Source organism: Leptidea sinapis, chromosome 17, assembly GCF_905404315.1.
Source record: "Leptidea sinapis chromosome 17, ilLepSina1.1, whole genome shotgun sequence".
In the NCBI taxonomy this organism is placed as follows: domain Eukaryota; kingdom Metazoa; phylum Arthropoda; class Insecta; order Lepidoptera; family Pieridae; genus Leptidea; species Leptidea sinapis.
Window position 1 is genome coordinate 3650978 of NC_066281.1, and position 13206 is coordinate 3664183.

General features: G+C 36.4%; 1 protein-coding gene across 3 annotated transcripts; it reads left to right on the forward strand.

Moving 5' to 3' along the window:
* The first annotated feature begins 84 nt into the window (after positions 1 to 84).
* On the forward strand, positions 85 to 10881 carry LOC126969204 (putative neurotrophin receptor LTRK 1). 3 transcript variants are annotated; one of them, XM_050814525.1, is made up of 7 exons: positions 85 to 245; positions 3527 to 3707; positions 5380 to 5610; positions 5807 to 7037; positions 7077 to 7291; positions 7862 to 9064; positions 10166 to 10881. In XM_050814525.1, the coding sequence occupies exons 1-7, from the start codon at positions 155 to 157 to the stop codon at positions 10323 to 10325; spliced, it is 3312 nt and encodes a 1103-aa protein (XP_050670482.1). In that variant the 5' UTR covers positions 85 to 154; the 3' UTR covers positions 10326 to 10881. The 3 variants fall into 3 exon arrangements, with proteins under 3 accessions (XP_050670482.1, XP_050670483.1, XP_050670484.1); XM_050814526.1 differs by lacking the exon at positions 5380 to 5610; XM_050814527.1 differs by lacking the exons at positions 5380 to 5610; positions 5807 to 7037; positions 7077 to 7291.
* The last annotated feature ends 2325 nt before the right edge of the window (positions 10882 to 13206 follow it).

Below are 13206 nucleotides of genomic sequence, written 5' to 3' on the forward strand. Positions count from 1 at the left end.
ACTTAGCTGATAATAATGTTAAGTATTTCTCAAGGGAAACAGGAAAATGACCACTAATATATATCACACGTTATTTATAGTTAGTACTGCGTATTTGTAGCATAAGAATAAATGCTAATTCCTTGTAAAGTGTGTAATTTTAATTTAAAATATTATGTGCATCAGATTTATTATAATATTGACTTTACTTGTGCCAGTACATCCACTTTCAGATTCCTGCAAACAGCTTAAAAGCAAATATCCAGGTATTTTAATTGATGTTAATTTATTATAGTAATCCATTTATTTGCACAATTATATTTTATTATGTTAGAATCTTCGCTGTTAGTATACTTAGTCTGGCCATATATACTGTTACAATTAAAAATAAACAAATGATTGCATTCGAATTTGGAATCTGTCATTTTTATTTATGATTGTTCATTGGGTTTTCTCATTTTGGCGCCAATACATTGTACAATATTTTGCGATATTAAAATGGAGTGGGGTAGCGCTGTGTACTCGTATGTATTACAAAACGTAGGTATGGAGCCAAATGCAATTTTTAAAACTCACCATACGCTTGGTATTAGTAAAATGTATGTGTACCGGGCTAATAGGGCTAATAGTAACAATGAGACCAATAGAAATTTTTTGTTTTCCTTTGTTTCAGTATTTATGGCAAGACTAGGTATAGGTTGGTATATAATAGCTATTTTAAAAGCTAACTGTTATTTGTCGTCGCATGATGGCAAGCGTCCTGGTAGTATGACTGGTGATATAGACACATCACACAGGGAAGGGCGCTGATGTGGGATTCTATAGATATTATTATAGTAATTAAATTTATAATATACTAGCTTAAACTCACGACTTCGTCCGCGTTGAATAGTTACATTGGGTAATTTTTTTTATTTTTGGGATACTTTTCAGATAATATACATATAAACCACGGACGAGTAAAAAAATAAGGACTCCGTGTCACCTTACATAACAGTGAGGCACCAAAACAAGCCCGTTAACGTGTAAATACATAGCCCCACACATACACTAATACAAGCCAATCGCCATTATGAGATTTGCCATCATCTGTGACAGATCAGTTTGCGTCGCAATAAAATATTTTAAAAATACCGTTGTGCGTTGTGAAAAAGTGTAAAAACAATAATATAAATTATTTGTGGATATATGATTATCAAAAGGAGAAAAAATTGTGTAACTGGTATACCCCGTAACGGCACACACACTAGCATAAAGGTGCTTCACTTGCTAATATCACGGCGCGGAGTCCTTCTTTTTTTACTAGTTCGTGATATAAACTGCTTTTTCCGCTGCTGGCAGCGTTCTTCTATGATACAGCGCATATCCTTTGCCATTGTGGACAGTCTCCTTAATAGTATTTCTCTGTGAACTTTAATTTTCTTTTTCATCCTCATGTAGGTCAAAGTTTCAAAAATGCCCGAACAAATGTTTATAAATTATTTCTTATCAAGTGCCTAAATACAAAGTTTAATGGTTTTATATTCCATAATGACGATTTTCCATACAAACTGCCATCCCATTTGCCATTTATTTTTTTTGGCCTATATCCTTTTTCAAGCGCTCGTCTATGTCTGTAGTAAGTTTTATCGAAATCGGTGCGGTGGTTTAAGCGTGAAAGCGTAACATACAAACTTACATTGACATTTTTAATAATAGTAGAGATACAAGTGACCGTTTCTCGTGCCTTTGTTCGTACGTTCTATGGGGAATCCTCATTTTCAATTTAACTCTATGGGAAATGTTTGAATCTGAATAGCTTTTAATCCTGCCTTGGAGCCAAACTCAATAATAATAAGTCAAGACCTTTCCAATATTTACGTATAATGGGGATCTGTACCTATTGTGGTTGCTCAGGATAAAATTTCCAACGCAATCTTTTTTTATGAAAATAAGGGACGAGACGAGCAGCACGTTCAGCTGTTGGTCATTGATATGCCCTGCCCATTACAATGCAGTGCGGCTCAGGATTATTGAAAAACCCAAAAATTCTGAGCGGCACTACAACTGTGCTCGTCACCTTGAGACATAACATGTTAAGTCTCATTTGCCCAGTAATTTCACTTACAGCGCCCTTTAGACCGAAACACAGTAATGCTTACATATTACTGCTTCACGGTAGAAATAGGCGCCGTTGCCCATAATCTAGGCGGCATCCGTTGCAGAAGGAGCCTTACTGGTCTTTATGCTTAATATACATAGATATATATTGGTTATGAAATGGTTAGCGAAAAGCAAAACTCTGACTGATCACATCTCTAGTCTGTCTATTCAAGCCAACCTTACCCGAACGAGCATTTATACGGAGCTGAGCGTGATAACAGTCCCTTCCGATACCAAGTGCTAAGAGCGCTTAAAGAAGTTATCTTCTGATACTGCAGGGTTTTCTTGGATATTTTTCCATTGATGACAATGTGGCTACGAAATTCAATGAATGAGATCTTATTCAGAATGTGAGTAACACACATAAAGGAGCCCTAAGTGAGAATGATAAAGACAAAGAAGAATCAACTCCGATTTTGTCAATCGCCCAGATATTATCAGCTGTTAGTGATTTAAGACGCCTTGCAGCTTCTTCAAATCAAAGCAAAGCCGCACTGCAAAAGTTCAATTTTGTTGAAAATCTTGTAATTCTTAATGCACTTTAGATAATGTAATTAAAATTACAAATTTATAAATGTGTAACTGCTTATGCGATATTAGAACATAATATTATACAAATTATTTCCCTATCCCGATTAATACGCTTTCTCGTTTAAGACGCGTTGTTGGGACTTCACAGAGTTTCAATTTGGAACTTGTCATTCATTTTATTATTGTGTTTCCTCATTTTCGCGCCAATTTGTGTGTGTGTCAATTTAGTGTCTGGGCCCCACGGGCCAAAACGGCAAATTCAAACTTTAGTCCGTACTTTGCACTCAAAAATTTCAGAATGAAAAAAGAAAATTTTTACTCTGAATGGAGTTCTGATGTGTGTCAACTATGAATTTATTGTGTCCCAAAATATTAGCGTTAGCGATATAATAACTTGTTTATATACGAAATTCAAATTTTAAAACATAATATATTCAACCATCGTGACCTCGGAAACGTGTTTTTGTAACAATCTACCTTTCTTTGTATGTTCGCTGCAAGCGTGGACACAAGACGTCAAAGCTATGAGAAATTGTGAAAAAGTCCTTTCATGATACATTGCAGCGATGTTTACGGAGAATTCTTTCATTTCATGTTAGGATGGCCTCCGGTCCTCGACACTAACCTATGCGGCACTAGGCCGCTACTTCACGCCGGTATTCTGTGCGAGTGTGGTAATTTACCCGGACGAGTCTGGCCCGATTGTGCTGACGTTATAAGACGGCAGCGTAACTCTCCCACTTCTAAAAAGCCCTTAGTCGCCTCTTACGACACCCTTGGGCCTGGGACTCCCCTATTCTTTTTACGCCCCGGGGAAGTACAAACATATAACACAAATGATTAAACATTAACAAACAATTGATTACATTTACAGGCGATGAAAGATATGTCCGAGTAGACGGTGAAAGAGTGCCGTTGGTAGTCAATGGTGGAGGAGGCACGGCTAGAGCTGCCGCGGCACTTCTTCATGTCGCTGTTAAATATGGCTTGCATTATTCAGCAAGTTTAGATGAAACTCATGCTGACCCATGTAATCTACACGATAATTCTGACGAGTAAGTATTTTAACACGGTTGCCGAATTCGATACCCACTAGAAACACTGTATCCAGGTGCGATAACACCAGCGACTATTCTGTAGCTATAATTACGGATATCAAAAAACTTTAAACTGATATCAAATGTACTCGAAACTTAAAACTTAAAAATCAAACGAGAAGTATCCAAGATATTGATAGTAAACACTTCCATACATTTAGTATGAGATTAGTAGAAAGGTCAAAGGTCTGTGTTGTATCGCACAATATGGACGTCACTTCGAATACAAAATATTGTACTTACTAAGAAGTAAACGCTTATAACACTTCACTGAATTTAGTCACCTAAATTCAGAAGCAACTTACTAATCAGTTACCATTTAAAGCGCGACGAAGTCAGACGTGTCGTATATGAGGAGGGCTCCAGACATCAAAACATTGGCCTTTGCCTCGCCCTGGCAGATGGCTCAATTCAAATAAAAAAAGAAGAACATGGGTGAACACAACACAAATAGATTCGAGATCGTTTTACATATTACTAAATCTTAATACACCGTTTATTTTAAAGCAAGCTATCCTACGAAACAGTTTTAATGCAAAAGAAAGATTGGTCGTAACCTTAGAATATTATATTATTCTAAGGTCGTAACACTAAGATTTATTGCAACAGAAAATTCATGTCAAGATATAAAATTCAGTTCATTAATATTTCAAAACCTGTTGACAAAAATTATTCCTGAAACTTGTTGGGCTATTACTTTCATCCGAGAAAACAAAACAAAATGAGATACGTCCTCCATGAACGAAGAGACACGAGCGACAGAAATCAGTTACTTAAATTCGATTATACCTTCCTAAATGCGTTTCTAATTAAGCGTCAAAATGATAGCATCCTAAATTCAGTAATCAACCTTATTTCTGAATTTAGGATGCTAGATTGCTGAATGCGATTATATTTATCTAAATTCAGTAGCGACTGAATTCAGAAGACTAAATTCAGTGTAGTGTAATAAGCGCTTAAATATTATTATCGATTACGATAAAATAACCTTTTAAAATAAGGAAACTAAATCTTTTCTACTAATTTCATTCAAATCTCGTCGATGACGTCACATCGTTGCTATGTTACGGTGTGCAAAACAAGCATAGGATATTATTATTATTATATAATGCTTATTATTATTGAAATATTGAAAATAAATGAAAGCATCTAAGTAAGTTATCTATAAAGAGTATATTATACTTTTCTGGCAGAACTATTATAGCGACACGCAAAAGTCAAATCACATCAATGAAAACTTCAAAAACAAAGCAGTGATAGCACGAAAATATCACAACATGTACCTAACGGTAATGAAACTGCAAACGGTACTGACGCAACAGGACGAGCGTGAGGAGGTGAAAGGGAAACGGGAGGAGGCATTACCTTCCATTGAGGTCCAAAGATAACGTAGTAACAATGAACACAATAGCGAATTTTTTGTGTCATCAAACAAAAACTTGTAAATTCGAGTTATTAAGTCTTCAGTTGGTCGTTGTCGATATGATGACAAAAGTACAAGAGAAATATACAAAACACAAAATATATGGTTGCGAAATTCAAAAGAAATGTTAAGAAACGTATACTTATGATGATGAACGCACAAATTTTGGAAAACAAGAATATGTACTGACACGATTCTTTTTTTCAGGGCGATAATTTTATCTCCAGCGGCAATTTTGAGTCCAAACGGCTGTAAAAATTTTGAAAATAGCTATTTTAATCAGGATACATCTCTCACAGCTGCCGCTGTGCCCCTCGATGTCAAACTCAAAGTGCGGACCTCGTCAGATGATCTACATTGCAGATATGTCCAATGGCATCACTTTTCAAACTCAAATACAATTGAGAAGTGTGGCTATTTGCGATCTAGCGACGCTTGGTATGAATTTAAACTTGTTATTTTGTATAGTTTAAAGAAAAATAATAAAGGTTATTTATAATAACTGATTTAAATACATTGATCACCGCGATCCCTTCATCACTATCACTTGACACAATTACCTAAGTAAAACTCACTGATACCAACGTAGTCTCATTTTTGCTATTTAAATTCATCTCGGTGTTTTATTTTCCAGGGTTTCAAACCAATTTTACTATTCTACAAACTGTGCTGAGAAGTTCTGCGGTATAATGCTTGTAAGAAATGAAAGCCGTTATGATACACAGGTCATTACAGAAATCTTGAAAAAAGCGAAAAATTCTGGACTACAGTTTCAAATTATTATATTTGAAAACGATAAAGATTTTCGTAGTAATGTGTATAAGCTTCGTAAAAGCAATGCTACTTTTGCATTCATTGATGAAAATCTTTGGGAAGGTGAAGATGATGTCACCGATGTAGCAATACTGTGCGCTGATGATATTTGCAGTAATAGCATTGTGTTTGATCCTGTCAACGCTATTCGAATAGGAGATGGTTACATTATGAAAACGTATGCACCCAATATTTTCAATACCGTAAATAATTTTAGTGCCAGCATTAAGGATCTACACGACGTCCTACATTTCGCATATTCATATAATACAAATATTGAAACCGCAGCTTGTGATTGGGCATTACATAATGAGCGAAAATTTACAAATTTGTTTAATATGACAAGCGTTTATCAATACGATCATTGCATAATGACATATCTATGCAAAGGGGATAAGTTAAATAATGATTATTTAAACATGATTAGGCTGGCAGGATACGCAATGTTACACGAACAGCTTCCATATTCTTTAAATTTCAAGTATACTAATTGTACAGATTCAGATAAGCTTAAATGGGAAATAAGCTCCTTACAAAAAAATCCTCGTATAGCTGGAGCCATTGCGTGGAGTTGGAATGCTGGTATAAAAGAAGCTTCAAGTATGGCAACATTGAATCAAATTCCATTGATGATATCTGGTCCTTCTAACGACGAAGTTCTTGGGCCAGCGGTATATGCTTCTTCGGGAAGACTTTCATCGTGGATATTAGCGCACTCCTATTTTTTATCTCAATGTAGCTGGAAACGAGTGATTATCCTCTCTGATAAAACGCCCTATTCGAAATTGTTCATTGAAGCTATTTCAAAACACATTAACACTCGAATTAATCACAAAAATGAAATTGTGACACCAGACACTATTCAAAACGCATTTTATAATATTAAATATTGTGACGCACGAATAATTTTGATTAATGCAGAATGCGAAATAGCTCATAAAATTATTTATAGTGCAGAAGACTATGGATTGACCCCTAAGCAAGGATATGTGTGGATATCTCGCGATTGGTGTGTGTCAAATATTACGGAATCAATTAAAAATATGTGGCATATTTTTAATTGATTCCGTAATATATAATAATATATTCCGTATACGATAGGATTTTCTTGGCGTGGTGGGTATGTTCCGATGAGTTCATCCAAAAATTTTACAAAGGGAATAGCAAAATTACACGGGAATTCTACAGTTTCCGCTGGTATTACCTATCTCGTAGACGCTTTATTACAACTTGGTCATGGGTTCGCAATGTATCGCAGAGAGTTTCCAGAAAATCAGTACGATCTTCATGGCTATGAAACTGCTTCGTAAGTAAAATATAGGCTTGAATACAGGATACTTATAGTAGGAAATTAAAATAATATAGAAACATCTTTTTAGTTAGTATTCTACACATTCAGTCAGTCAGGCATTATTTACTTTTTAGTAATACGGCTTTACTCACGTTTTATCGGTTTGGGTAGTGGGTAGACGGGACTTTATCGCTAACCCACTATACTGACCCTGATGAAGGACTTCCGAATGGTCCGAAACTAGTCGGTACCCACACCGATAAAACGTGAGTAAAGCCGTATTACTAAATAAGTAATTACAAAATATTATAATTCTATACTAAGACTTAGGTACTTATGCTTGCCTGTGGTGACATCCTGGGTTGGACCCTAAATCATGTCGATGGACGCATCATGCGCATGAACGACTACTAACGACTTTAAGTAATTGTGGTGCCTGGTCGATCCTGTCATCGATAACTGCTGTTTTGGGGATAAAATGTTTATAACTTCAATATTAATTTTACATAGATATTTTTAAATTTTATTTTATCGATGGTATTTGTTAGACTTCACTTTTCCTTAAATTTGTAATTATATTTGCAGTAACTTCTCAAGATCACTCAGCAGCATAAAAATACAGGGAGTAGCCCAAATTATGAATATTAAAAACTACAGCTTAGAAAACCCAAGAGTTTTTATCGACAAATGGCAAGGAAATAAACATAAAACGACAGCTGTATGGGAAATCAGAGACAGTACAGTAGTTGAATTGTGGTCACATTCAAATTATAAAGACAAATGTGGTGTCATTTTAGATGCTGAGTGTGTACCTGATGGAAAAAGATGTCTCACTTTTACCACTGGTGACCCTTTTACACCACGCTGTAATGACATAGCTGTGACATTGTTTACTTTATCTATGCTACTTGTTGCATTGGCTTTAATGTGGACTAGACGTATTCTTAAAAGATGGCAGCATAACCGTCGACTGGAGTTAGTCGTAACAATATTTGAAAATAATCAGAGAAGAACGTCGCCTCTTATTGATTTTATGGTCGACAGAAAATCGATAAGAATTTTACATGAAATTGGAACTGGATGTTCTGGTCGGGTGTACTTTGCGGAACTAACCCAAGGCTCTAGCACATATGTAGTAGCTGCCAAAGAGCCGCGAGATAAAACTAGCGATGTTAACGATTTTTTAAGAGAAGCATATGTTTTAGCGCGTCTAGAACACTGCAACGTAATAAAGCTAATGGGAGTTTGTTTAACCAATGGGCCACCTATAGTATTAATGGAACATGCTTTAAATCTTGACTTGCAGCGTTATCTTATTGAAAGACGTCAAGCTGTTATATCGACACGGCAAGGCAAAATTGTCATTGATGATATAGAGGAACTGTCCGATAAAAGCCTTACACGTTGGGCTGCTGAAGCTGCATCAGCGGTGGAATATTTAGCAAATCTGAAGTTTGTCCACAGAGATATTCGCGCTGCCAACTGCCTTATCGATAGGATGCATTCCCTAAAACTTGCAGATTTTGGAATGGCGCGAGAAGTAGACGAAGAAGAGTCCATATACTCAACAAAACGCCGAAGCCTGGTACCTGTATTCTGGGTGGCTCCTGAGGGCTTAGACAAAGGCGTTTTTACTTCTGCATCGGATGTTTGGTCTCTAGGCGTGTTGCTTTTAGAGATAACAACGTTAGGCCTACGTCCATACGGAAACTGGTCGACAGATAAAGTTATTCACCATGTTCTAAATGGTGGTAAGCCACCCTTACCTCCAGATATATCAATTCAAACGTAAGTTCTATTCATTTTATTTTCTTTAAGTGGTTCTTTTGCAGCCAGGGTTCACACTGGCCTCTGGTAGGTGTTGGTATACCTAGTTTTTTATCAGGTATACTCATTGACATGATCACTACGTAGATAAACTTTGCATCATGTTGACGTCTGGCATTCTACAACTGCGCGTTTTGCGAGGAACTTCTTGGCTCCCACAGTTCCAGTTGAATCCAGAAAGTTCTGGATTCAATTACTGGCTGCAGTTTTCTCCGAACAGATACGACTTAGGGACCTTCAAGCTATTCCTAACTAACGGCCAGCAACGCATCTCTTGACCCATGTTGTTGGGGATATCCATGGTCGGTTGCCTCACCAATCCCCATCACGTGAACCTCTTGCCCGTTTTCCCTGTTATATAAAAAAACTCTGTTCTCATAGTAAACAGCTTTGCGCTTTGTTAGGCGCGTATTTGTGTCAACTTAAGGCAATAATTGCCTCAACCAACGCACGGATTTCGCATTTTTTATTATAACATCGGAACCAATGAAAGTGTTTTGTTTTGAAGATAGAAGTCGATAAATTTATATTATGCTGTAGTTAGAATACAATTAGCACATTCATTGCTAGCTTATAAATTACCGAGTACGAACCCTTAAATTGTGTAAATGTACATTAAATAGCCTATGACTTTACCAAGTTAATTTATATTAAGGGCCATAGACAGCTTAAGTATAATGTGTTTAAAAGAAGATATTTAAATGACACAATTCAGATCTACACTGGTACAGAGGTTGTTTAAAACTAACCACCAAAGAGAATTTAAACACTACATTCACTAAGAACGGCTAATGGCTTCCCGCTTCATCCTTCAAAATTGTCTGCCACTTTTCTTATTTTAATGCCTTGAATTGAACAGCTTTAAGAAGAAAAAGGTTGCAAGCCACTGCGTGATTGGAGGACGTATTGAACAGACGTATTGGACATAAAATTCGTCCACGTTTCCCTACCGCCTCTATTCAACTAGGATATGGAAATACGCCGCACGTTAACACGTACCTACTTACGAAAAACTAACGATTCTACAAAAATTTTAAGATGCAAACCTCCTAATTTTTACAGACAAAACGTATTACAGCAGTGTTGGTATAAGAACCCAGATCAAAGAATAACGGCCTCAAAGATTTGCGAGTATTTCAAGAACCACCCGCAAGCGATTTCGCCAGCTCTATTGGCACCGGTACCCTCATTTTTAGACCCTCCTGTTCATCCCAGCTCGTGATGACCTCTCCATAGATAACCGAGATTTGGCAAGGATTGATTAATGCGCCAAGGCAGTGAGGAATCTATTTTCTCCGTATCGTGAGTGAATCCGAATTACATTATGTTTCGATTAGTACCTACCTACAGAACCAACTTTACCCTGTTACTTTTGTGTTGCAGTGATGCGCGCGCATCTTAAAATTTCACCATCATCATTTTTTCATAACGGGCCTAAAGAAGTATAATTTCAAAAAGCTGTCATTGCTAAGACTTTTCAAATTAATTAGTGAATATTATTGTATTGATAGAAAATGTAGATACTAATAGTGATTTATATTAGTTGAAATTCGATTCAATGGTTTACGAGCTATTATTGCAGGAAATAATTCAGGGGCGCATACATAAAACTTTATTTCAATGGTGTGGTGTCATCATTCTATTGTGGTTAATGGCTCAAACACTATGGAATATACTTCCTTCCGCAACCATTTTTCCAAGACCCTTTCCAATAATTAAGAACTAAGCAGTTTCATTGTTGTTTTGTTTTGTGTGAACTATATAGAGCTGTTAAACTATTTTGCTTTTTATTTACTCCTTTTCAATATGTAAGTATAATAAATACCATTGAAATAAATAAAAATATAAACAAAATAAAATAACTGTTCAACAGACTTTAAAAAAAAAGGAGGTTCATATTATGTTTGACACATCGAAATAATTTGAGGTCAAATGTTTTCAATTTGGTTAAATTCCGGATGATATTGTGGCAATTGTTAAGTGGAATGGCCATGTTCTTCGATGATGAGATAAAAAGCATACTTTAATTCGATCTTCAATTAGTTTGAGTTACTAATCTTATGTGACTGATATTATGATTGGTCATAGTATGATGCATTATCTGCTACTGAGACACTATTAGGGGATAGGTTTTTGTATTAACTGATGACGCGGACAAATTTGATATCGATCAAGATTGATTTCTTTATGATAATCGCCAATAATATGAATACTGTTGTGCATTTTCTTCTTACCCTTTATTTTTATCTGTCCAAGTTTTACTCTATCTTACGACGTATGCACATAAAATATATTTCATCAATCGCTGTGTGTTTTCTACCTCATTTATCACGGGGAGTGTTCCGAAGAGCTGTTTAACCCAATTCCTGCCGCCGAATTCACCCTCGCACGACACGCCACAAGTTAGGATATCATCCCCACCATCTGGATGTGTGGTCCTCCACAGTGTGGTTTTCAAGGAGCTTTCTCCCTCGTACTACAAAGCTGTGGAATGAGCTTCCTTGTGCGGTGTTTCCGGGACGATACGACATGGGTACCTTCAAAAAAAGCGCGTACACCTTCCTTAAAGGCCGGCAACGCTCTTGTGATTCCTCTGGTGTTGCAAGAGAATGTGGGCGGCGGTGATCACTTAACACCAGGTGACCCGTACGGTCGTTTGTCCTCCTACTCCATTAAAACAAAAATCAAGACAGTATATTTGCCTTCGGCCTTCATCCATTGAATTTCCTTAAAATACTTAAACCATTTAAGACGAATATAATGTTTTTCGATTAGTGTCCCTAATTAGCTTTCTTTATTTCAAAATAAATATCTACCTTCTTTATTTTAAATACCAATATCTTTTTTTAGCGGCTCCAGATAGCCATCTAATTTGACAACCTGAACCATATTTTAAGTCCTCACACAAGGTAACTACTTAGAGCGCAAAATATAATGGTAAATCATGTTACAAATCACAAAACAGTATAAATCGTTCAAAACGAAATTGTTTCTTTTTAGTTAGCCCGAATGATCTTTTTTTTAATTTTCTTTTACAATGTTTTTCATATCTGACTGAAACTCTTTCTATAATACATCGGCTACCTGTGTAAAAAACAATTAGATATATGCTCAAAATTAACAGTCATGCCAACGGCTTTAGCAGTCTTCTCAATTTTATACTAAAAATCATAATAAAGGTATTTAAAAATAAAGTAGTAACAACTCTATATAGGTACTTAAAAGTTGACTGAGCAACCGATATAATTTCTAACGACGAAACACAAAGACGAGTGCCAAGAGACAATCTTAAAAGCCGGCATTGCTCCTGTGACTGTTCTATTGCAAATGTCAGAGTAAATCATCATCATCATGTCATCAAGATATTAACCTTGCAAAAATTCCACCTTCGCACGACACGCCACAAGTTAGGATATCATCCCCACCATAAGGATGTGTGGCGGTCCTCCACAGTGCGGTTTTCAAGGAGCTTTCTTCCACGTACTACAAAGCTGTGGAATGAGCTTCTTTGTGCAGTGTTTCCGGGACGGTACGCGCTTTTTTTGAAGGCACCCAACCTTCAAAAAAAGCGCGTACACCTTCCTTAAAGGCCAGCAACGCTCTTGTGATTCCTCTGGTGTTGCAAGAGAATGTGGGCGGCGGTGATCACTTAACACCAGGTGACCCGTACGCTCGTTTGTCCTCCTATTCCATAAAAAAAAAACAAATAGTGTGGCTCGGTATGTTCACTCATAACTGAAATATTCTAATAGAGGATTATTGAATAATTTCACTTACATTTTATAATACAATTAATTATAATTAAGTAACAACAAAGTATGTTCAATAGAATTCTCATTAAATTAAACAATATTAAATGCACAGTTAACGTTCCGACGATATTAATGGTTAGAAGTCTGGCTAATAATTGTTTTTAAAAAGGCGCCGTTGTGATACCCATAATCTAGCGGTCAGCCTGTACAAAGGAGCCTCCCACTGGTAAGATGTTGTTAGTTAATAATTAATGCTGAGACGGGCGAAAGAGCTCATCGTAAGCTCGGGTTTTAATTACACAAAAAAAATTGAAAACAATTTTTTTTGAACGAGGTCGAGGTCTGAGTCGT

Bases quoted from the DNA above. Each gene is read 5' to 3' on its own strand.
- LOC126969204 (XM_050814525.1), top strand. From the start codon at position 155: ATGTGCATCAGATTTATTATAATATTGACTTTACTTGTGCCAGTACAT. The intron at 246-3,526 runs GTATTTTAATTG...TTACATTTACAG, and splicing joins GCTTAAAAGCAAATATCCAG to GCGATGAAAGATATGTCCGA. The intron at 9,065-10,165 runs GTAAGTTCTATT...TAATTTTTACAG, and splicing joins CCAGATATATCAATTCAAAC to ACAAAACGTATTACAGCAGT.